Source organism: Salarias fasciatus, chromosome 8, assembly GCF_902148845.1.
Source record: "Salarias fasciatus chromosome 8, fSalaFa1.1, whole genome shotgun sequence".
Classification (NCBI taxonomy): Eukaryota; Metazoa; Chordata; class Actinopteri; order Blenniiformes; family Blenniidae; genus Salarias; species Salarias fasciatus.
This window is the reverse complement of record NC_043752.1, coordinates 2,769,406-2,794,994: the sequence shown is the minus strand read 5'-3', so window position 1 is coordinate 2,794,994 and position 25,589 is coordinate 2,769,406. Positions and strand designations below refer to the sequence as shown.

Here is a 25,589-nt window from a genome sequence, read left to right as displayed (position 1 = left end):
CTTTGTTAGTGACATCCAGGCGTTTCTTGAACAACACACTTGGATGCGCTTCAATCTGCTGCTTCTGTCTCAGATTGCTGTGGGCCACTTTCTTCTCTGGAAACATGACTGGTGACTTCTGCTTCTCAGAAGACACCTGTACAGCTTCTCTTCTTTCCTCATTGTCTCCGTCAATACAGAGTTTCACAGCTCGCTTCTGAGGTACAGCTTCAGCATATCCCTTTTCAGTCACCTCATTGACGTATGCTGAATGTTTCTTGTACAGCTCTGGAATTTTCAGAAACTTCTTCAGTCCATGAAGTCTATGCTTTTCCATAGCAAATTGACTTGGAAGTTGAACATCAGGTTCTTTGAATGGAAACTTCGAGGAGTACCTCACATCCTGCACCACTGCAGAGGGTTCCATGCCCACTGATGTCTTCTCATTGAAGTCATGTTTGCCTTGACTGTTTGACATGTGTTCGAGTGTCGTCACAGAAATCCTGCTGACAACAAAAGAAGAACGCTTGACTTTATTGCTCTCACCATTATCACCTAAAGGACCATTAATGACCCAACCTAACACTGTTCTTATAGCATATGGGCCATCTCCACAGCAGTTGACAATCTCCCATGGTTCCAGTAACTTGGGAGCGTTGCTACCTATCAACAAGTCAACGTCAGCGTGTATGTTGTGGATATGTATCCTAGACAAGTAAGACCATCTTTTTAAGTCAGCAGTGGTGGCGATGTTATCTGAAGAGGCTGGAATTTGCTTTTGTGTGAGGACCTTTGGCAAAGAATAGAAATTATTAGCTTCCAGCCCCGACACTTCCAGACCGACCAAAGAATAGGACGGAACAAGCCTTTCCTGTCCCATGGTTTTTAGCAGAAAATGAGTTCTTGTTCCCGTCATCTTCAACCTTCGCATGAGATTTTCAGAACAAAAGGTTGCCGTACTGCCAGGATCTAAAAAGGCATAAGTCTTTATGATCTCATTTCCCTTTGCTGATTTAACATGTACTGGAATGATGGAAAGTAAGCATCTCTCTTGACCAGCCCCTGTACGACCACACAGCTGAGGAGGAACCTGTAATTTTGTCTCTGATAAACCAGTTATTTGTTCACACTGTTCGCTTGGCTTTTCGATGTGAAGCAGAGTCGGATGCTGTTGTTCACAGACCTCACAGCACAAGCGTTTGGTACACTCACGGCTTAAATGACCAGAGCACAGACACCCAAAACACACTCCTTTTTCCTTTAAGAAGTGGATCTTTTCTCTGTGCTTCTTTTTCCTAAATTGATTACACTTCTCCAACAGATGAGCACGTGAACAGTAAAGACAACTCAAGATCTCCTTTTTCTTGACATTTGTAACCAGTTTCTCATCCACGGCTTCCACAGTCACAGCAAAGGTACTTCCTTTCATTCTTATCTTTGACTGAGGTTTCATGTTGAGATTCCTCACACCAACTGTGGGTTTTGAGGCATATTCCAGATCTCCAAAGATCGGATCAGACAGAATTCTTACATGTCTTTCCAAAAAGGAAACCACATCCACAAAATGAGCCCTGTCATTTGTGGCTTCAAAAATATCATGTGCTTTGCATCTCCACTGATCCCTGAGTTTGAATGGTAGCTTTGACACAAGCAGTTTCATGTTGGTCGGCATGTCCAGCTCTATCATGTAATCCAGCTCCTCCATAACATTACAGCAACCACGCAAGAACATGGCATAAGCTTGCATGGCTTTGAGATCTTCAGCCCTTATAGCTGGCCAGGCTAGAGCCTTCTCAATGTACGCTCTTGCAATCTTATACTCATTGCCAAAATGTTCTTGTAGCAGAGCTTTCGCGACGATGTATCCACGCTCAGGAGCCATGTGCTGACAGCTTCTAACCAGTTCCTTAGGTTGTCCTGCTGTAAACTGTTCCAGATAGTACAAGCAGTCAGCTCTACTGGCTTTGTCCTCAACACCTTGTTCAAATGCTTTAATGAAAGCTTTGTACTGGAGTGGATCACCTTCATACACCGGAATGTCCCGTGCAGGCAGGGACAGTAAACGCTGCTGATGTACAAGAGCGCTTGGGATCTCATTTTGTCTATGCATGATGGTTACAACGTCTCCAGCAGGTATTTGATTGTTTTGCAGTTGATCCATACATTGAGCGTCTGCTTTCTTTAACCAAGCTGCTGTTGCACCAGGTTGTGAAGCTGTTGTTGGGTTTAAAGATCTTTGCTGTTGTGTGTCAGCACACATATTCAGCACGTCTTTCTTGAGTGTCTGTTCTCTTAGGTTTTGTGACCATTGCTGATTGTTTCTTCTCTGTGTGCGTTTGTTTTGAAGCTGCAGGTTCATATTCCTTTGCCATAGGGTCAAGAGTGTTGCTTGTTGTCATTTTCCTTTTCTCCTTCTCCAAGTAAGAGTTCATGCCATCTGCTGATCCATGAGAAGAACTTCTTTGATCCGAGAACTGCAGAACTTCCAGCTTAGCAGTGGAGGCAGCCAGCTCGGTTTCCAGTTCAAGTTGCTCTTTTTTCCGTCTTATTTGTTGTTCTTGTTCCTCCAGTGCACGTTGTTCCTGCTCCCTTTTCCTCCTTATTTGTTGTTCTTCTTCCTCCAGTGCATGTCGTTCTTGCTCTCTTTTCCTCCTTATTTGTTGTTCTTGTTCCTCCAGTGCATGTCGCTCCTTTAACGATGACATGCGAGCGAGAAGTGCAGCTCTCTCGGCAGCAGCTTTAACTCGTGCAGAGGAAGTTGTGCTTGACCTGCAGCTGGATGTACTTTTGTTCCTGATTTTACCCGCATTCGAAACACTGTCGTTGGGATTGATGTCATCCTGATGAGACACTCTCCCCTCATGACTGACTGCATCACTTTCACGCACACCATCACCTGACAACCAGCCCTGAGTGTTGACAATAAACTCATCATTGAACATCATTTTCGCTTTAAACCATATTTCATGTCGCTCTTTCTCAACATGTGGCAATAAACTCAAAACAGAACCATGAATTAACCTTATTTCAGTACATAACTAAAGTAAATGATCAAGACCACTTTGCACATCTCCCACTTTGCATTCTTGCATCCAACCTTGTATCTTGTCTCTTAACTGAGAAGCTTTGCTCAGTTTACCCTTTCTGTCATGCTGCAAACACTCCAATTTATGTGCAAGAGCTTTGGCAGAAAGCTTTGGCAATCTTTTAGTCAGTTGTGTGTCACTATAGCTGGTCACTGCGTCCAGTGCACGAACTGTGGACACGTTCACACCAGAATGTGCGTCTTGTACGACACGCTTTTCCATTTAAACAAAATAGTCAGAGTCAATCAACAAAAAGAAATGCTGCAGCGTCGTTGTGTTTTGTTCATTTGCTTCCACAACCAAGGTTTGGGTTTATGCAAGTAATGTGTGCACACTAAGTTTTATGGCCAATTATCATATGGTAGCGCTCTCCATACCTTGTCCAGAAGAGTCAGCTCCATGATCCATTCAAAAGAAATCCCACGGCGTCCTCAGCGCTGCACAATTAAAGAAAGGCACACCTGGCTCCTTGCCAGGCCCCGTCTCCGACGCTCACTGCCGCACCGCAGCGGCCGCTCGCCACTCCGCTGCTCGACTCCGCTCCTCCACGGCCTCCGTGCCCAACGATGCCGCGAAGCGGGGCTCCTCCACTCCGGTGTCCTCTCCGGCAGGTGAGCAGATCAGGCGTCGTTGATGTGGCGTCCGCCCCTCCGGTGTCCTCTCCGGCAGGTGAGCTCCGCAGCGCCGCGGTGACGCACCTCCACTCCGGCGCGCTCTCCGGCAGGTGAGCAAACCTGGCTCCGCTGATGTGGCGTCCGGCCCTCCAGTGTCCTCTCCGGGAGGTGAGCGAACCAGGTGCCCCTGTGGCACCTCCACCCCGACGGGTGAGCTCCTGCGTGCACTCTCCAATCGTGCACTCAGCCACGTCTCTCCTGTCTGGTGCGCTCTCCGACACCAGTGCGGCGCGCTGACAGGTGTGCTGCTCACAGCGTGATCCACATGCGGCTTTCCACCAGAGTTCTTAGTCCTTGTAACCTCCTTATGAGGAAACGGTTTTGACTTGAATGTAGGGGCAAAGCCTATGCTTGAAGCCCCTACGGCTTCTACCCGGAGTTTTCGGCTGACACGCTGGCACTTGAATGGAGTGAATAACGTAGCTGAGGCGATTGTTTGCGTCAATGAAATATGTCCATTTATTTCCACTTCTTACAAAATTCACCACAGGATACGAACCACACAGCGATGGCGAGGCAGCAGCGACAGCGGCCAAAACCGTGTTTCCTCTCACGGGCAGCAACACCTGTCAGGTCGTGATTACTTCCTATTTATACTTCCGGTGCTAATTGGCTCCTACATCTTGGTTGGTGGTGAATGCAGGACTTGTTGACAGGAATAAAGTCACGTGTGTACGCCTGCTGCAACTGTATGTGCCTTTCAAAATGAAAACTTCTAACACGCAAACCACACACACTTTGACTAGATATTACTGTGTCAACGGCAGTCATCGTGCTAAGTTTCAACTGTAAAGGTTGAGTCATAACCTCCAGCTCTCTGACAAGGCCTTCCAAAACGAAGGTTGAATCGCTCTGAGTATCAAGAAGTGCATATGTAAGAATCTCCTTCTGAGGTTCCTTAGCAGATGACACGAAAACTGGAACAACACTGGAGGTGACAGAAGCTTGATGGACCAGGGCATGTGACAAGGCCCTGTGGACCTCCTGCCCTGTTTCTCCTTCCATAGGGGCAGTGATTCTGCTTGTCACACTCTCAGACTCCCGTTCCTCATGCAGACAGGTGGGATGGCGGCGGCCACACTCAAAACAGATATGTTTGGTTCTACAGTCCTTCGTCATATGTCCTTTGCACAGACAACTGAAGCACAAATGATGCTGATGTATAAATGTTCTTTTATCTCCCATTGACTTGGAAGCAAAGACCGGGCACTTCGCTATGCCATGAAGCTCATTTATGCAGATGAGACATGGCAGTTTTGGCCTGTGAACAAGACTTTCTGATGTATGATCTTTTAGCATTGGTGTTAAGAGCCTTTACTCTCTTAGAGTGTTTGTCATCATACGATCTAGAATTGAACAGCCACGGAGAAGCGATAGGATTGCAGGCTATATGAGCCTCTTTCTGCACAAACTCAGTAAAGCAATCAAAGGTGGGGTACTCCCCGGATGCATCAAGTTCTTCCACAACAATCCTGCTCCACTTGCGTACAACCCAGTCCGGCAACTTTCTCAAAAGTTTATGATTTTCTTCACAATCATTCAGAATAGACAGACCTTTGACATGGGGCATAGCCTCTGCACAGCCCTTTAAGAAGTCCGCAAAATCCCTGAGTGCAAGGGGATCATTTGCATCAATCTTAGGCCACCTCATGAGCTTATCTCGAAATGCCTTCTGAACCACAAAAGGATTTCCATACCTTTCCTTTAAAACAGACCAGGCCCCCTCATAAGCATCTTCAGAGCTCCTGTAGAAAAATCCTTCAACAGCTTTCCGTGCCTCTCCCGTGAGGTAACTTTTCAGATACAACATTTTTTCACACACAGGAATAGGCCTTTTGTCAATTAGCGTGGTGAATGACGTTTTGAAATCTATAAATCTTAATGGGTCACCAGAAAACATAGTTGGTTCGGGAACGGGCAGACGATTCAAAGTAAGAGAGCTTGCAATTGCTTCAGCTAAGCTGGCTGTTAGATTCTGTGAAGATTCCTGTGACTAGGGTAACATGGCTGCTGTGCTGCGTTGTCCATTCAAATCCATAGGTGAGGTTGTCTTGACAGCCAGTGTTGGGCAAGTTACTTTAAAAAAGTAATTAGTTAGAATTACAAATTACTTCTCCCAAAAAGTAATTGAGTTAGTAACTCAGTTACCTCATTGAAAAAGTAATTAGTTACTCAGCAAAGTAACTGACGTTATTTTTTCATGTTCTACACATTACCACATTCTATAACATCTATAACATCAAAGATGTTTATATCAACTGATTGAAGAATAAAAACACTTTATACAGTATTTTAGAACATTTAGTATTTATTTGAACTAAATTGCAGCCTGTTAAGAAAACACAAATGTAAACTTCTGGCCATTAAGTATTGCAAATCTCTGTAACTGTACATTAGGCCTACTGTGTTCCAGTGGACCTGCAGTCAGTGTGTTCAGCTCGGCTCTGGTCGCCTGCTGGTTGCTTGTTTTAAAGCTAGGGTTGGCGATTTGAATGAGATACATTTTTTTAAATACTGGTTAAAATGATCTTTAGGACCTGATGGGAAGCAATTCATAGCGTGTTTTTAAAGTAGTTTGGAAAATATCCGCTATCTACAGCAGGAGTAAAACAGGAAAAACAGCAACCAATAGTCTTGAGGGGACACCTTTTTTTAAACCAATCAAATCCCTTCGCCATTCGACCTGCCCCCTGCGCGTACATGTACGCCTGCACTGACTCTGGTTCAGTGCGCACGTAGAAGGACGGAGCGTCGTTGCAGAACGGCGGAGACGAATGTTTGGAGATTCACTCACCGTTCAGTGCGCCATACCTTGTGCAAATAAAGAAAAACGAAGAAACGAAGCGCTGAGGACAGGTTACGCCAGGAACGCACTGGACGCGGAAGTGCCGCGCGCACCGCACGCGCCGCGAACGTCTCCGCGTCTCCGTTGCCAACGGGAGCTCCTCCAATGGGGTAGGAGCTGGGCGGAGCTAGCCAGGCGGAGCCTTGGGGAGATGCTACATGCTAACGCTAGTTTTCCAAGATCGCCAACCCCAGCTTTAACAGAGCGGCCCCTCTCCCTCCTGCTGCGTTTGGACTCGGGGTCGGGTTAGCAGCAGCAGCAACAAGTGTCATGCTAGCATGTGGCAGACGTGGATAAAGTCTTCCAGTGAGGCTTCCAGTTTCAGAACGCTACCTTTCTATGTCCTGGGCTCGAGCTCAACGCCATGGGCCATTTTCACAGCTCCACTACTTCCTGAAATTAACTGTGCACATTCATTTCCTGTCTTGCATTATTGGCCAAAATGATTAATCCAGGTGTGTCTTGTTGCAGCAGTCTAAACCAGACACACCTGGATTAATCAGTTTGGCCAATAATGTAAGACAGGAAATGAATGTGCACAGCTATTTTCAGGAAGTAGTGAAGCTGTGAAAATACCCCATTGTCTCTGTCTTGTTGTGTTTACCGGTCAGCGCGTGCAGCGACTGAGACACGTGGGCAGGGCATGCCCGCCCACCAACCAATCATCATCGCGTCTTCATCTCCCCCCCCCTCCATTCCCCTCTCCCCCGTCCTCCCTGCTCTCTCCTGCAGCTGATGTGTGCGGCAGCAGCGGACACTCGCGCTTCATTCAGTCAGTAGTAACGCGCCACTTCATATTCTTAGTAACGGTAACGGCGTTGCAACGATGGGAAAAGTAACTAATTAGATTATTCGTTACTGAAAAAAATAACGCCGTTACTAACGCCATTTATTCTAACGCCGTTATTCCCAACACTGTTGACAGCACACGTTGAGATATTGCACTCCCCTCCTGCATTGCCTTCAATCTGATTGTAAGTTCGAACACGAGCTGCAGCCACGTTGACATCCATCTGTGCTGCCAGCATTTTTAGTTTTGTTTTCTCTTCCTCTAATTTCATGTCAACTTCAGCTTGCCTTTCCTTCATTTGAACAATCATTTGTGATTCATGCAGCTTCCAGTCAGTTTCAAGCTTACTGAGTTTAGTTTTCTGAGCTTCTATTTCCTGCATGGACCTTATTTGTTCTAATTTAGCTGCAAGATCAGCTTCTGCATCTGCTCGCTTACTTGAGGTTTTGGAGATGGCTGACGAGTTGTCCGAGTTTTCAGAGAGAACTGTTTCTGTGTTTGTACCACCAAATATTGAAGCATATTCGTCACGGTTTAACATCATGCGCACTCTTTGCTTTTCAACTTCAGCCTTAAAGGTGGTTTTATCTGGCTCCGCTTCCAGTCGTTTGCTGACAAGATCACATATTTCTGTTGTGAGAGTATTACAAGCGTCCATTTTCTGCACAACATTATCATTATTTAGGGAGTTGCGTTGGAGTGGCTCATAATTTTGATTCACATGATCATATGCACTTTGAATTTGTTTGTTCATCTTCTCCAAATCCTCAGTTCCACAGAAATTCTTTAGTCTTGTTCTGGAGTTTCTGGCTATCACCTTCCAGGATTCATAAGCCTTAAAGAAGCTCTTTAAGTGTTTTTTAGCTGCTTCATCCCGCATTTGTTTTCCTTTTTCTGTAAGTTGCCGCTCACGAACATCCCTACTGGGAATATCTTCCTGATTTTCATTAAGACTTTCTTTCACCCTTTCTGATGCTGACATTTTGTGGAATTTTATGCTTGGATGAATCTGTGATATGGCTGATTACAATACTACGCACCAGACTATGCTTCAGCCTCTGAATATCACTTCCACAAGCCACCATGAGTGAGGTGAAATATTTTACGTAGATCAATCAGATCGGCTTCACAAAAAGGGCTCCCAAAGACGTAACTAAACAGGATCATTAAATAAAACTTATGCCCAAACCTTCAGACTGAATTTAACCTTAAAGTTGATCAAAAGTTTCATGCACCTTTGGCTTGTTTCACGATCATTGAAACCAGAAATGACTTGAATGACATCATGGCGTGCAGCAACTCAGTCCGTTTCAGGTCGATGAAGTCAGTACCTCAGTTCGTTTTGGTAAATAAATTTACCAGTCTCTCACTGCGCCTGCAGCCTCCGTTCAGATTGCTGTCATTGTTCCATCTTGCCTGTGATCCTGCAGATCAACGAGGAGCACGTCGGCGTCCGCAGATTGCGATGACAGCAGCGTGTAGATCAGCAGTACTGCAGAAGACCCAGGTGAAGCGTTGAGTCTCACTTTGTAGTGATGAAGTTCACTTCAGCGTCGAGTTTCACTGCAGCAGACCTTGGAGTGACGAGGCGTGAGCTCATACTGATGCGCAAGGTTTCTTTATTTCACTCAGGATGCGTTGCTTGCGGCACCGTGAAACTGTATTTTAAAACATGCATGCAGACAAAACAAAAAAAAAAGATAAACATTTTAAATCAACATTTCACAGTGCAATCAGATATTAAACGTTTCACAATTATAAGTTCCCCGATTTACCTCGCTGCGCTCTCCAAAGAATGCAAACTCCAAGTGAAGCAGCAGCGGCTGCCTGACAGCTGTGTCAAACAAAACAGCTGACAGCCGAGCGGACGCATTTAAAGATCGCGCGCAGGTAAATTCCGGGTCGTCTTTTCAAATGCAAAGAATATAAAATATACAAAATGAATCACACATTACTCAACAATATTCAAATCCATATTTGTCCAGCCCTTTGTCTTTTTACCCGTTTCGTTTTCCATTTAATACAAATTAAAACACAATAAAATAACATTATGGCCATTTACACTTTTTAAATATCAATAGTTACAAAGCTTTGTTTGTTCCAGCCTGCTTATAGTTTCATGACAACTTGATGTAGGGAACGGTGTTGAGAACCTGGATCCTCTGTCACAGCAATGCTAATCATTGAAGAGGGGCTATTAATTTAATTGTTGAATTGTTATTACTTTTCCTGGGTTTGTTGTGTGCACTAAATGCATGTTCAACCGTGCATCTGAAATTTCATCTTAGCATTTAAAAGACTCCTCTGAGCTGCTGACAACAGAACAGAAATGCTCTTTAATTGCTGAAGCTACTGCTAATTGCTAATAAGCTAATGCTAAACGTGACCTGGTGTTAGAATATTGCAAATAATTTAAAGCACAAACTTCTCTTAATAGCTGCAGTTGCATTGGTAACTCACCTGGAGCTGTCGTCTCCTCCCGGCTCCTCACGTCTCATCTTGGGCTTGATTCGGCTGCAGGGCCTTCCAGACCCTTCCCTACTGATCTTTCACATTATTTCTTGCTGTTTGTAACATTTTATGACTCTCTTCTTACAACGAAAAAACAGGATGTGGCATGGTGGGGAGTTGCACTCCCCTCCACTTGAGGCAGTGTGGCTTCTAATTACTGTGCGTCTATAAATATCCCTGCTCCGCCCTTCCTCTTCCTCTTCCTCCTTCATGGGACTGACAGACATGTGGCTGCTGTCCTGACAGCGTGTCTGTGCAGGATAGTGTTTGGCCTCCCACAAAGGTACGCATGTCCTGTTTCTCTTTCGTCCGCTTAGCAGCCTCAGCAGTGTATTTACCCCAGCCCTGCGTTTCACAGCTGTGAATTGACTGGGAGCTGGACTGCCCTGGAGTCTGTGTGGGAGCGGTGTGTTTCCTGCAGCCGCCGCCACTGCTGTATCGGGCTGTGTATGCTCTCCTTCATGCTGCCAGGAGTGCCAATCCCTCCTCAGTAGGGAACAGTGATTTATTGTTTAGATTAATTTCATTATTTTGGTGTGATTTCATGGTTTGTTTTACAGTGGTGCAGTCATCAGCTGCAGTTGACCCCGGGCTTTACTGCTGTTTTGGCTCTCCTTCTTTGGATGTGCTTGACACCTGCTCGTCGCACCACGGCCTCCTCAGTACACCCTGCTGCCCTAGGGCCTGATGGACCACCCAGGCTCCTTGAGAAGTGTGGCTCTCCTGCATCGAGCCTAGGAGCTTGGGCATGCGCCGTGCTTGGGCATTTTTAGAAATGCAGATGCACTTTTCTTTCTGATTTTCCTCTTTTTTTCCTTCTTCTGTTCGATTGCGTTTAATAGTGATTACGTTGCTTTATTGTTTTCTGTTCTATCCCTTTGGTTCTTGTTATTTTGTAATGATTTGTTTTTTTCATTTCGTATAAATTACTTTGTTCCTCTTTTCGTTTGAATATTTAGGTATTGGGTTTTTGTTTTCAGGGTATGAGGGCTGCCATCATTTTGTGAGTTTAATTGTTGATTTTCTTTTCTTTTGACAGGTGCTGGGGCCCCCAGAGCGGCAGCGGTTCCCTGGTGGTGGTTCCGTTTTCACTTTTTGGTTTGCGTGTCACGGGTGCTGTGTGTTTTTGGATCCTCCCCCCTTTCTGTTACCGCTGTCGTGGTAAGCCCCAGCCCTGTCCAGTTTGGTTTTGTTTGGCAGGCCTCAAACCCCATTTATTTTGAGTTAGTCTGTTGATTTTAACATTAGGAATTTAATAAAGTTTGTTTTAATTTGAACTCACGTCTCCTGTCCCAGTGAATCCTTTGAACCTGCGAGCCCTTGTTTTTTTTGGTTTAATTTGGTTTAGCATTTGAGATCCTGGGGTGCAAGCCCCCAGGTGGCGTTGTCTTTGATTTGGTTGAATTTTGGTTATCCCCCCCATTCATTCTGCCACAAGAAGAAGAAAAAAAACAGCCAAAAGAAACATGACGGCCTCTGTGTCCTGCTTCAGCGTGTTTACATCCACTGAGGGGCGGAGTGTTCACCGTCTGATTTCCCCGCCCACTGACGGGTTTCCAGGGAGACAAACAGGGCCGGTGGAGACACAACCAGACCGAGTAGAGTCGAGTAGAGTAAAGTGGGGCGGAGTCGAGCCGAGTAGAGTAGGGGAGGTGGAAACGCGCCATTAGGATTTATTCACAACTGCCAGTGTTGTGTAATTTGCATGCCACAACAGGAGGTGGCGCTGTGCGCGTTCACGTTTACAGTGTTTACAGTAAATGATCATGTACTGTGCTGCAACAAGACAGAATTAAACACAAGGAGAAATGAACCAAAACAGAAAGGCGACGGACCGTACGGAGACCAGCTGGACCCTTTTCAGACCCGGCTGGGCTCACTTACCGCTCCTGTTGTGGAAAAGGCTGCCTGGAAGTGAAATGTCCATCAAAGCATCGCAGCAGCACGGCGCTACAGGTTGTCAGGGCACAAACTTTTGTCTGGATTCAGTGATGGCATTTTGTCTTGAAGAAGACAGTAATACTACAGCCAGACACAGAAATACTACAGCCAGACAGACTGAATTCTTTGTGACAGCTGCTAAGTTTTGTGACTTAGTTGTGTGGACTACTGTGGACTGCAAGGTGCACAATGTTTTCCTTTATTTTATTTGCAGTGTTATTTGTTTATGCACAATCTAATCGTACTTTATATAGTTGCAGTGATATTTGTTTGCACAGACTTTTGCACCTTATTTGAACTGTAACTTTAACAGTGAAACCAGAAATGGTGACATTATTGCAGCATGGGTAAATGGCGCAGTCTCACAGAGGATTTCCCATTAAAATGAAGTTTCATAAATGGCTACTGAGCTACAACATTTAATTTCACCATAGTCTTATTAACTTATTAAAGCAGAGGCTGGTTTTTGTCACCATATGAGCAGTAACAGCTGAGGAGATTTACCTGTCCTGACAGAATGAAATGTTCAGGATAAATATTAGAATTAAGCAGAGGAAGACTGTTAGCCATCAATTTTATTTACAGAAAAACAGAAGTTGGTCACATATAAACAAGATAAACAAAACAAGCGGTTCATCTCAGCACACATGGACTTAATTTCACCATTCATTCGTTTACAACTGACACACTGCTCATTCTCCACCATGTCGTTCTGTTGTGGAGCTTGATACACATCAGGTGTGTGAGGTTCAGGTGCAGCAGCTGCATTAACTGCCGTCACACTCTCCTGTCTCCTTTTTCTCCGTTGGAATCTTTCCGCAGCTTTCACCTCCGTGTGTTGAGATGTGATGACAGGAGCGCAGTCTGGATGAGGTTCATTCACTTCATCAGCAGCTCTCCTGAAAAACACACTTGCCCATTATGACTTTTAACATGAGGTCAGTTACAATGTACTCTCAAAGTCGATCTCCTATGAGTGAGGACAATTATGATATAAATTCAACAGTAATCTATAAAGAAGAGGAGGAAAGAGTGTTTGCTTTGCCACTACTGCCCTGAGCTAGCGTGGCTAACGCTAGCAACCAGCTAACACCACGGACACCACAACATGGGTTAGCTCCGGCAGTGACAAAAATGACATGTACCCACGAAGATAATTAAATTTTTCATCAACAATGACCACAAACTCACCTGTTGGCTGCTCAGGGCGCGTTGTTCTGGGGCGACTGACTCACTCGGTTGTGGTCCTGGCTGGTTGTGGATGGTGCTATGCGTTAAACGGCATCAACAGCGCCACCTCCTGTCGTGGCATGCAAATTACACAACACTGGCAGTTGTGAATAAATCCTAAATCCTGCGGATGCGAATCAGGAAGGTGCAAAATCGCTGCCAAAAGTCACGTGACGCTGGGGAGCCAATAGTTTCTCCAACCCGCGGAATTTTTTCTCCAACCCGCAGAACTGTTTTTTGTACTCGGAAAAAAAAATTAATCTTGAAAGATTTTATTTTGCACTTAAAGAATATTTTAATGTAAGTGCATATATATATATTTTTAATTTGTGGAACGTTTTTTTGATGGACACACCTAAGTGCATTAGTTGTGAATGACATTTTGCTTTTGCAAAACACACTGAGTTTGTGTGTGAATCATCGGCTGTGAATAAAACACGTTTTTTGTGTTGGAGAGGTTTTGGCATTAATTTCACTCCATAGGCCACGCCTCAGACAGATTGCCGGTGAGCATAAGCGGTGATGGCGGCTTAAACTGCTTGCTTTGTTTTAGCTAGCTCCTGTTAGCTTCAAGCTTTCTTGAGTTAGTTTACTCTTACCGCTGTCTCTTGTCCCTTGGCAGTCGAACTTCCGACACCATGTTGTGGCTTCATGCCTTGTGTTGCTCGTGGGTTGCAACGTGCTCATTTAGTATCCATAATAAAGCTCTGAGAAGGCAGCTTGGGTTCAGCGGTCTTTACTGCAGGCTGACAACACGACAACAACCTCATAATGGAGCGCCAGCTCCACCTAGTGGCCACAGATATTATGTTCCGCCACACTTCTCCATGTGGGTTTGCTTCTTTTTCCTCTCTTAATAATCAAAACTGCATTACTTATTTTTTTAATGGTGTTATCTTGGTCTTATATTTAAATGTATTGAATGATCTGAATTTTGTGATCTGATTTAGGGGTGACAAACATGCAAAAAAAAAAAAAAAAGCCAAAACGAAAAACAAAACGTAAAGGGGGCGGGGTTTCCACGCTACTGTTAAACCATTGGGTGTGACGTCACTGGGCGGAGCTTTGAAGCTTTGATCCCGCGTTCCATCTCTGATGACATCATCATGTGTTCTGCTCCTTTCAGCTTTGCTCTGCTGATCTGGTCCACATACCATCAGAACATCTGGCGGCTCTGCAGCTCTGAGAGATATCCAACGCGTTTCAGCACATTTCAGCCACATTTCAGCCACAAGCGACAAACACGCCTCAGAAATGGCCCACAGTCAGAATCCCAGAGGCAGAAGAGGATTTCCTGGCAACCCTCGCCGGAGATTCAACATTCCTCAGGAGCTTCTAGAAATGCGCTCCCACATCGACCAGCTCCTGGAGACGCTTCACAACAGAGAAATGGAGATGCTGGCTATGAAAACTGCTCTGAGGGAGCAGGATGAGCAGCAGGAGGGGAAGGAGGTCCTCCAGGCAAGAATCCAGCTCCTCCAGGAGAAAAACGAGTCCCTCCAGGCGAGGAGCCAGTTCCTTCATTCGAGGAACGAGTTCCTTGAGGCCCAGAACCAGTCCGTTTTGGAGGAGAACCAGACCTTAAAGGAGGGGAAGCAGTTCCTCCAGGAGCAGAACCACATCCTCCAGGAGCAGAACCGCATCCTCCAGGAGGACAACAAGACCCTGCAGGAACAGAACCAAACTCTAAAGGAGGAAAAGCAGTTCCTGCAGGAGCAGAACCACATCCTCCAGGAGCAGAACCACATCCTCCAGGAGCAGAACTGCATCCTCCAGGAGCAGAACCGCATCCTCCAGGAGGACAACAAGACCCTGCAGGAACAGAACCAAACTCTAAAGGAGGAAAAGCAGTTCCTGCAGGAGCAGAACCACATCCTCCAGGAGGAGAAGCACACCCTCCAGGAGCAGAACCAGACTCTCCAGGCAGAGAAGACCAAGATCAAAGACACTAACAAGATCTTGGTGGAGACTATAAAGGCCAGGAGAAAACTGAAGGGAGGCTTCAGGAAGCTGTTCAGAGGAGGAGAGAAAAAAAAGACTGTAAATGCCACAGAGGAGACAAAGAAGGTTGTTGTGATGGAGACGAGGGATTTGTTCGGCAGATGGACGGTGTTACATTTAAAGAACAGCTCTGGGGTGAAGGAGGTGGTCACCACCATTGAGGGAAACATGACTGTTTCCAAGGTGGAAGTGCTGGAGGAAGGAGAAGAGCTCAAGAGGAAGGTGACCGAATTAGAGGCACTGGCGATAAGACAGTCAGAGGGAGCAGCTTCTGAAGAGCAGGAGGAGGTGAAAGCAGCAGAGGAGGGGGAGAGGGAGGGGGAGGGGGACAGCCGGCCCAAAGGCTTCTGGGGCCGCTTGTTCCACAGAAGAAAGAAATCAAGAAAAAGCTAAGAAACACAAAACAATCATCTTTTCCACAAGTTTTCATGTTGAAGGCCGGTGAAGATGTCAGCAGTCTCTCAAGACACACCCCTGCTGCTGCTGGGAGGGGGGGGGGGGGGGGGGGGGGGGGGGGGGGGGGGTGCTGCTGCTGCTGAGGGGGGGCTGCTGCTGCTGAGGGGGGGTGAGCTGCTGCTGCTGCTGGGGGTGGGGGGGCTGCTGCTGCTGCTGCTGAGGGGGGGGTGGGGGGGCTGCTGCTGCTGCTAAAATGAGCCCAAAACCTGCTAGAAAACACAAAGCTGCTGTTTCCTGTTCTGTTTTTTTCTCAGTTTATGAACAATAAAAGAAAAAAAAAAAAACAATCTAAACCTTATGTCCAGCGTTGGTCGATTATTCCATTCAAAGTTTTTCATACTGTAGATAACAGAGCTTCTGCTTCGCTGAATATATAGAAAACCTTAAATATCAAAACCACTGTTTTTAATGATAGTGATCAAAACAAAATTATGCACACACTTTTTTATTCTTTGCAAATTAAACAGATGGAATTAAAAGTTGCTCAAATGGAGCTGAAGACTCCTCATTTAAAGCCACAAATAGAGCATCGTCGGCGAGTGCAGGCCCAGGCCCAGCCCGAACAGGCTGCCCATGTTCCTCAGCAGGCTGGCGAAGGGCGTGGAGTCCAGGTGCACCCACTCCGCCCTCACGCACCAGCGCTGGGCCTTCTCCATGGTCCACAGCAGGTCCACGCCCACGGCGCGCAGCAGCAGGTAGAAGCCCACCGCGAAGCCGGTCAGGAAGAGCGTCACCAGCACGTACCTCGCCAGGCTGGCGCCGTAGATCCACTTGACCCTGGAGACCAGCTCGGCGACCAGCACGCCTGCTCGCCGAAACAGAAAACACAGGCGGGCTGTTTACTGGGCTCCGTTCACACCCTGAAACGCCGCTCCGCCGCCTCACGGCTGACGTCCTGCTACCTGTGACGGCTCCAGCGATGACCTGGTGAGGGAAGTGAGCGGCCATGAAGACCCTGGACATGCAGACCAGCAGCTCCACTAGGCCCATGAGACCCCACAGGCCCACCTGCACGGCCCTGACGGAGCGAAACGTGTGAGGGTTAAAGGTCGTCCGGGGGCCGATCAGTCTGAAGCACGAGCCCACCGAACCGCAACCCAGTGCCAAGAAAAACTGAAACACGGACCAGAACTCAAAGAGCAGGGCTGGAAAGACCTGGGGATGGTTCCATCAGATGGACAATCTACGGCCACCGACTTGTAAACACCAGGACGTGACCACGACTCTGCCACGGCGCTGCTGGAGTCGCTGATGGAGCATAATGGTGAGTTTCTGGTGATCAGAGTTTGTTATAAGGTAGAAAAATGAGTTATCTGGATCGACAGTTTGTGTAAGAATGTGTTCAGACGCTGCTGCTCTCAGGAGTTTACAGTCATTGTCCTCGAAGTCACGTGATCACACTCAGAAAGCCAGCAGTAAAGCTGCTGATAGCACGCTTGGTATTTAACATAACCACCGGACAAAGTTTTATTTTCTGAGGCACTTTCAATTTCAGCATATGCATAAAGATTCTGTGTCTGATTCTTTTCCTTCATGTAGTGAAATGAAACGTGTTTTTCCCTTCATTATTATGTAAAAAACGACTTGAGACAGTCAATATTAAAGCCCTCATGTCGACTGAAAGCTCACACATTTTTTTGAACAGTTTTTTGGGAGCACTGCTCTACTAAAGTTATCACACACATTTTAAAGCCCCTCCTAAAGAGGAAGGTGGACTTTCGAAATGAGTAGAACATGTTAGGGCTGAGTTTGAACCACACTGACTTGACTTTATTGTTCTTTGTGTGTGTGTGTTCTGTTTCATTCAGTGAGGACAGTTTGGTCTCCCCATCTGAACTCCCAGACTCCCTGCCATGACAGCAGCTCCATCTCCTCCTCCTGCACAGGGACCGTCTCCTCCACCTGCTGCTCTGCACCGTAGGTTTCCTTCCAACTGTTTCCACATACATCTTTATAAATACACGGACATATATTTTCTAAATTGCACAGGGGGGAAATCCAGTTGCTGCTCAGCAACAAACACTGATATCAAGACAAAAGCCTCAATCGAAATGTGAAGGCTCATCTGAATCTTTCTTTATATTTATATATTTTTTAAGTCACACACCCGTATAAACGCGGTAATGGGAAGTGTAGAAGAGTGTGCAATTTTAAGTAGTTACACAAAACCATCACAACTACAAGATGATGAGGGATTGAACAACATTTAATATCAGTTTCCATCACTCTGTTTGTTTAGGCCAGAGAACCAGGACCCTGTTCCAGCCAGACGTCTCTGCTGTCCTGCCAGAAACCCTTTCTGAGGATCTGGAGCATCAGAGGCAGAACCGGATCCAGCGAGACGAACATCTGAACTGGTCCTCAGCGAGGCTGGAGAATCCAGGGAGCAGGAGGGAAGAGAGTGACGCCAGGCTGCTTTCAGTCCGGCTGTTCTGGGTTCTGACAGGACCTGCTCAACACGGAGGAGGCCGGGAACCATGAGAACCATTAATAACACAACTGGATTTGTTTTTTTTGTGGAGTTGTAATTGATATTAACTATCAATAAAGTTTTTATTTAAGCTTGGTTTACTCTCTGCTGTTGTAAACAATATGAGAAAATTGTTACGTGAAATATTTTGAATCATGTATGGAAACAACAGATCTGCAGAAGCACAACAAATTTACTGAATGACAGGTTGAAAAAACACAAAGGGCAATATTCAGTGAACTTAGATCAGCAATCATTATTTTCAACATACTTTTATGCTGCAGTAAAAAGCAGTTTTTATGTCTTTACAATTGATCAACGCTGGTTTAACTGATTACAGTAACCATCTGTTCAAAACTCAGTCGTCCTTAATAGTGATTGATCAGATGGAGCATCAGAACATCCTGGATCCCATTTCCTGCTTCTACATCTTCACCACTCCACCTGTGGCCTCCGGCGCTGCTGAACCAGGAACATCCCTCCACCGCTCAGCTGAGAAGCTGGAACCTTTTCATCCACCACTGCAGCTCAGATGTGGGTCCAGAGACAGGTCTGGTCCAGCCGGTCCTGATAGGACAGAACCTCTGAAAGAAACACAGTATATGCAATGAAATTAGATCAAAATAAAGATGGCATTTTGACTTTTCAATAGATATTATGAGTTATCATGACTACTACTGGTACTGATGTGGAATAATGCTTTGTTTTCAAAGTTCTCAGGAACACAGTGTGAAGGCCGCTCTGTTTTGTCTGAAGTCACTTGGAAACAGCGTCTGCTAGTCTCGTGAGATCTAGCTATATGACCTGGCATGGCCGGAAGTCATGCCAGAGTTGGGTTGGATTCTCCCCGGAGCAACAGCCTTGCTCTCAATCAGCTGATTTGTGTGTGCTTCCTCTGCAATCCTCAATAAATCCTCCTTGTGCAGCGTCAACACCTTGACTCGTCATCTTTGGCTCTGATTCACCAAAAATTCCACAACAGGTACTATTAATAATACAACTAATTCCACAAAGATCATCTATAATAATTAAATTTATAATTATAATCGCCTTAACACCTTAAAACATCACCAGGCAAGACATGACCAGTCACCCCAGTGGTTAATTTTTCTCATTTCTTTTTGTAGCAGACCTTGGAGTGACGAGGCGTGAGCTCATACTGATGCGCAAGGTTTCTGTATTTCACTCAGGATGCGTTGCTTGCGGCACCGTGAAACTGTATTTTAAAACATGTATGCAGACAAAACAAAAAAAAAAGATAAACATTTTAAATCAACATTTCACAGTGCAATCAGATATTAAACGTTTCACAATTATAAGTTCCCCGATTTACCTCGCTGCGCTCTCCAAAGAATGCAAACTCCAAGTGAAGCAGCAGCGGCTGCCTGACAGCTGTGTCAAACAAAACAGCTGACAGCCGAGCGGACGCATTTAAAGATCGAAGGTAACTTCCGGGTCGTCTTTTCAAATGCAAAGAATATAAAATATACAAAATGAATCACACATTACTCAACAATATTCAAATCCATATTTGTCCAGCCCTTTGTCTTTTTACCCGTTTCGTTTTCCCTTTAATACAAATTGAAACACAATAAAATAACATTATGGCCATTTACCCTCCCACCAATCATTCATAACAGCCAATATATTTATGAATGATTCTAACCCAAAATGAGAAGAACGAAAAGAAAAAGAAGGCCCTTAAAATCTTCAAATTGTGCCAATCGCGCTATAGATTACATAATATGCAGGGCTAGACATTTAAAATATAAAGTGCATATGTGCTTTTATCACTGGCCTTCAAGAAGCTGCACTAATTTTTGAATTGGTCTTTCTATGACCGGAGCTTTTATTCCAAGCTTTCCTGAATCCTTTAATCCAACTTGTAGCTTCACTCTTCGCACCAGGCCATCACTATCCACGGTCGCTTCTACTATCCGTCCCGATTGCCACTGGTTGCGTGGGAGGATATGTTCCTTTATGATGACCACATCATTCACTCTGAGATTGCGCTGAGCCGCATGCCACTTCTGTTTGGTTGAAATGTTTAGAAGGTAGTTTCGCTTCTGTTGATTCTCTTTATGATTCCTCTCAACAGCAAAAGGCCTCGAACAGTCCGTCCCACAGTATGTGAATGGAGCAGATGCCTCAACACGCTCCCTTGGAAGCTCCACCATCTGTTGTTCTTCAACTGGACGCCTCAGTTTCCGGCATTGCACACACCTTTGAATCAATTGTTTAACCAGCTTGCTGCAGCCAACAATCCAAAACCCATTTGACCTGAGCTCCATCTGGGTTTGACTCCTGCCTTGGTGGCACACTTGAAGATGACAATGAGATATAATAAGTTGAGTGACATGACTGTCCCTTGGGAGAATTAGCGGATGCTTGAACTCTCCACTGTGAGAGGACGATTTAAATCTCCCACCAACACGCAACAGGCCCTCCTTCAGAAACGGATCAAGATGAAAGAGGGAACTAGAGGAAGGAAGATCTTCGCCCGCTTCAAGTAACTTCATCTCTCTATTGAAAGCCTGGTTTTGGACAAGCTTTATCACTGCTTCAGCAGCAACTTCACGCTCCTTGACTGTCACAACACCTGCGTGACATTTCCTTTTTGAAGACAGCCTCTTGATTCTTGCCACCACCTTAAGAAGTGTCGCCCAGGAAGAGAATCTCGACAAACGATCAAGCACATCTACACTCTCACGAGCTGTTGTGGCAAAGGCCTGGACGGTTTTGACCTCTGGGTCGCCAACCATCAGGTCAGATGATGGTTGGAGTTCCTTTTGAACGCTCTCCTTCCTTAAGAGTCCAGGACCCTGTCTGTCAAGATGAGGATTTACCGCGCCTATTATACTCCATCCCAACTCCGTCTTCTGTGCGAACGGCTCACTTCCAACACCCCTGATGACTTTGAGTGGGGCTAAAGCTGAAGGACAGTTGCACCCAATTAATAGTCCCACATCACAATCTTGAAGTGGTGGAAACTTATCAGCAAGATGTTTAATATGAGGCCACTGCAAGGCTGTGGTCTTGTGTAGGGGCAAAGCCTATGCTTGAAGCCCCTACGGCTTCTACCCGGAGTTTTCGGCTGACACGCTGGCACTTGAATGGAGTGAATAACGTAGCTGAGGCGATTGTTTGCGTCAATGAAATATGTCCATTTATTTCCACTTCTTACAAAATTCACCACAGGATACGAACCACACAGCGATGGCGAGGCAGCAGCGACAGCGGTCAAAACCGTGTTTCCTCTCACGGGCAGCAACACCTGTCAGGCCGTGATTACTTCCTATTTATACTTCCGGTGCTAATTGGCTCCTACACACCAGCCCCTAATTGTTACTGGTGCATAAACATAACAATTCCAACACAGGTTATACAAGGAGCCATAACATAAATAACTTAAATCATAATATAAACCATAGCTGTTCATACTTCGTGCAATAAACACAGCTTTGTCACAGGTCTTTCCATCACACTAGTTTTCGTCTGTAACTTGACAGAGAAATTGACCCCATTTGCCATGACAACTGTAGTACTTTGCACCACGAAAACCTGAGACATCCATGATGACGTGAATAACACCACCAGCTACAAGATTCCTTTTCCTCTGCTGAACCGATGGAGAGCATTTATGCACACATCAGTATTCTTTGAGTCTTACATCCTTTGGCATCCAGACTGCTTATGTTCCATCTCCAAAGAACAGGTTTTTCCCCATTTCTGATCCATTGAATTTTCCATATCAATGTGATATTTGGCGATTGCCTCTTGCTCCCTCTCAAGTTCAGACCTCCTTGTGCGGTCCTCTTCTTTCGCTTTCCTTCTGCTTTGCAACTCGCCTCTCAGTTTGTCTAGCACAGCTGCCAGGTCCTTGAACCATCTTTGCACCTGCTTCAGCTGGAATCGCAAGTCGACAGTGAACTTTGTGTCTCTGACAGCATCATCCTCATGTCTGCAACCAAGCTTGTCCACCTGTCTGGAGAAGCAGCTCCTCTCTGTGTCGATCTTCTTATAAACATCTGCAAGCTTCAGGTGAACATCAGTTGATTGTGATGTTGCTTCATTCAGAAGGAATTTCAGATGGCTTTTGTCCTGCAAGCTGAGTTTTTGCAGGAGGGCATAACAATGGCGCTCATCTTTAAGCTCTTTGTTAGTGACATCCAGGCGTTTCTTGAACAACACACTTGGATGCGCTTCAATCTGCTGCTTCTGTCTCAGATTGCTGTGGGCCACTTTCTTCTCTGGAAACATGACTGGTGACTTCTGCTTCTCAGAAGACACCTGTACAGCTTCTCTTCTTTCCTCATTGTCTCCGTCAATACAGAGTTTCACAGCTCGCTTCTGAGGTACAGCTTCAGCATATCCCTTTTCAGTCACCTCATTGACGTATGCTGAATGTTTCTTGTACAGCTCTGGAATTTTCAGAAACTTCTTCAGTCCATGAAGTCTATGCTTTTCCATAGCAAATTGACTTGGAAGTTGAACATCAGGTTCTTTGAATGGAAACTTCGAGGAGTACCTCACATCCTGCACCACTGCAGAGGGTTCCATGCCCACTGATGTCTTCTCATTGAAGTCATGTTTGCCTTGACTGTTTGACATGTGTTCGAGTGTCGTCACAGAAATCCTGCTGACAACAAAAGAAGAACGCTTGACTTTATTGCTCTCACCATTATCACCTAAAGGACCATTAATGACCCAACCTAACACTGTTCTTATAGCATATGGGCCATCTCCACAGCAGTTGACAATCTCCCATGGTTCCAGTAACTTGGGAGCGTTGCTACCTATCAACAAGTCAACGTCAGCGTGTATGTTGTGGATATGTATCCTAGACAAGTAAGACCATCTTTTTAAGTCAGCAGTGGTGGCGATGTTATCTGAAGAGGCTGGAATTTGCTTTTGTGTGAGGACCTTTGGCAAAGAATAGAAATTATTAGCTTCCAGCCCCGACACTTCCAGACCGACCAAAGAATAGGACGGAACAAGCCTTTCCTGTCCCATGGTTTTTAGCAGAAAATGAGTTCTTGTTCCCGTCATCTTCAACCTTCGCATGAGATTTTCAGAACAAAAGGTTGCCGTACTGCCAGGATCTAAAAAGGCATAAGTCTTTATGATCTCATTTCCCTTTGCTGACTTAACATGTACTGGAATGATGGAAAGTAAGCATCTCTCTTGACCAGCCCCTGTACGACCACACAGCTGAGGAGGAACCTGTAATTTTGTCTCTGATAAACCAGTTATTTGTTCACACTGTTCGCTTGGCTTTTCGATGTGAAGCAGAGTCGGATGCTGTTGTTCACAGACCTCACAGCACAAGCGTTTGGTACACTCACGGCTTAAATGACCAGAGCACAGACACCCAAAACACACTCCTTTTTCCTTTAAGAAGTGGATCTTTTCTCTGTGCTTCTTTTTCCTAAATTGATTACACTTCTCCAACAGATGAGCACGTGAACAGTAAAGACAACTCAAGATCTCCTTTTTCTTGACATTTGTAACCAGTTTCTCATCCACGGCTTCCACAGTCACAGCAAAGGTACTTCCTTTCATTCTTATCTTTGACTGAGGTTTCATGTTGAGATTCCTCACACCAACTGTGGGTTTTGAGGCATATTCCAGATCTCCAAAGATCGGATCAGACAGAATTCTTACATGTCTTTCCAAAAAGGAAACCACATCCACAAAATGAGCCCTGTCATTTGTGGCTTCAAAAATATCATGTGCTTTGCATCTCCACTGATCCCTGAGTTTGAATGGTAGCTTTGACACAAGCAGTTTCATGTTGGTCGGCATGTCCAGCTCTATCATGTAATCCAGCTCCTCCATAACATTACAGCAACCACGCAAGAACATGGCATAAGCTTGCATGGCTTTGAGATCTTCAGCCCTTATAGCTGGCCAGGCTAGAGCCTTCTCAATGTACGCTCTTGCAATCTTATACTCATTGCCAAAATGTTCTTGTAGCAGAGCTTTCGCGACGATGTATCCACGCTCAGGAGCCATGTGCTGACAGCTTCTAACCAGTTCCTTAGGTTGTCCTGCTATAAACTGTTCCAGATAGTACAAGCAGTCAGCTCTACTGGCTTTGTCCTCAACACCTTGTTCAAATGCTTTAATGAAAGCTTTGTACTGGAGTGGATCACCTTCATACACCGGAATGTCCCGTGCAGGCAGGGACAGTAAACGCTGCTGATGTACAAGAGCGCTTGGGATCTCATTTTGTCTATGCATGATGGTTACAACGTCTCCAGCAGGTATTTGATTGTTTTGCAGTTGATCCATACATTGAGCGTCTGCTTTCTTTAACCAAGCTGCTGTTGCACCAGGTTGTGAAGCTGTTGTTGGGTTTAAAGATCTTTGCTGTTGTGTGTCAGCACACATATTCAGCACATGCCTTTCTTGAGTGTCTGTTCTCTTAGGTTTTGTGACCATTGCTGATTGTTTCTTCTCTGTGTGCGTTTGTTTTGAAGCTGCAGGTTCATATTCCTTTGCCATAGGGTCAAGAGTGTTGCTTGTTGTCATTTTCCTTTTCTCCTTCTCCAAGTAAGAGTTCATGCCATCTGCTGATCCATGAGAAGAACTTCTTTGATCCGAGAACTGCAGAACTTCCAGCTTAGCAGTGGAGGCAGCCAGCTCGGTTTCCAGTTCAAGTTGCTCTTTTTTCCGTCTTATTTGTTGTTCTTGTTCCTCCAGTGCATGTCGTTCTTGCTCTCTTTTCCTCCGTATTTGTTGTTCTTGTTCCTCCAGTGCATGTCGTTCTTGCTCTCTTTTCCTCCGTATTTGTTGTTCTTGTTCCTCCAGTGCATGTCGCTCCTTTAACGATGACATGCGAGCGAGAAGTGCAGCTCTCTCGGCAGCAGCTTTAACTCGTGCAGAGGAAGTTGTGCTTGACCTGCAGCTGGATGTACTCTTGTTCCTGATTTTACCCGCATTCGAAACACTGTCGTTGGGATTGATGTCATCCTGATGAGACACTCTCCCCTCATGACTGACTGCATCACTTTCACGCACACCATCACCTGACAACCAGCCCTGAGTGTTGACAATAAACTCATCATTGAACATCATTTTCGCTTTAAACCATATTTCATGTCGCTCTTTCTCAACATGTGGCAATAAACTCAAAACAGAACCATGAATTAACCTTATTTCAGTACATAACTTAAGTAAATGATCAAGACCACTTTGCACATCTCCCACTTTGCATTCTTGCATCCAACCTTGTATCTTGTCTCTTAACTGAGAAGCTTTGCTCAGTTTACCCTTTCTGTCATGCTGCAAACACTCCAATTTATGTGCAAGAGCTTTGGCAGAAAGCTTTGGCAATCTTTTAGTCAGTTGTGTGTCACTAGAGCTGCTCACTGCGTCCAGCGCACCGACTGTGGACACGTTCACACCAGAATGTGTGTCCTGCACGACGCGCTTTTCCATTTAAACTAAATAGTCAGAGTCGATCAGCAAAAGAAATGCTGCAGCGTCGTTGTGTCTTTGTTCATTTGCTTCCACAACCAAGGCTTGGGTTTATGCAAGCAGTGTGTGCACACGGAGTTTTATGGCCAATTATCACATGGTAGCGCTCTCCTTACCTTGTCCA

The 25,589-nt window shown here is 45.5% G+C and overlaps 2 protein-coding genes across 2 annotated transcripts; one reads left to right on the top strand and one right to left on the bottom strand.

Annotated features, from left to right (window-relative positions):
• The first annotated feature begins 10,105 nt into the window (after nt 1–10,105).
• Nucleotides 10,106–15,492, top strand: LOC115393693 (ninein-like). The gene is made up of 4 exons (XM_030098802.1): nt 10,106–10,168; nt 10,446–11,046; nt 14,183–15,345; nt 15,481–15,492. Exons 3-4 carry the CDS (start codon nt 14,311–14,313, stop codon nt 15,490–15,492), a joined length of 1,047 nt encoding a protein of 348 aa, XP_029954662.1. The 5' UTR covers nt 10,106–10,168; nt 10,446–11,046; nt 14,183–14,310.
• Nucleotides 15,493–16,022: 530 nt separating this feature from the next.
• Nucleotides 16,023–24,801, bottom strand: LOC115393692 (glucose-6-phosphatase-like). The gene is made up of 3 exons (XM_030098801.1): nt 24,692–24,801; nt 16,416–16,531; nt 16,023–16,318 (listed from the first exon to the last, which is right to left on the bottom strand). The coding sequence occupies exons 1-3, from the start codon at nt 24,799–24,801 to the stop codon at nt 16,023–16,025; spliced, it is 522 nt and encodes a 173-aa protein (XP_029954661.1).
• Nucleotides 24,802–25,589: the final 788 nt, after the last annotated feature.

Coding starts and splice junctions, on each gene's coding strand:
- LOC115393693 (XM_030098802.1), top strand. CDS start 14,311: ATGGCCCACAGTCAGAATCCCAGAGGCAGAAGAGGATTTCCTGGCAAC.
- LOC115393692 (XM_030098801.1), bottom strand. CDS start 24,801: ATGCACTGGAGGAACAAGAACAACAAATACGGAGGAAAAGAGAGCAAG. Junction 16,532..24,691: donor AAAGAGAGCAAGAACGACAT/GCACTGGAGGAA, acceptor TCGCTCCGTCAG/GGCCGTGCAGGTGGGCCTGT. Junction 16,319..16,415: donor CATCGCTGGAGCCGTCACAG/GTAGCAGGACGT, acceptor TTCGGCGAGCAG/GCGTGCTGGTCGCCGAGCTG.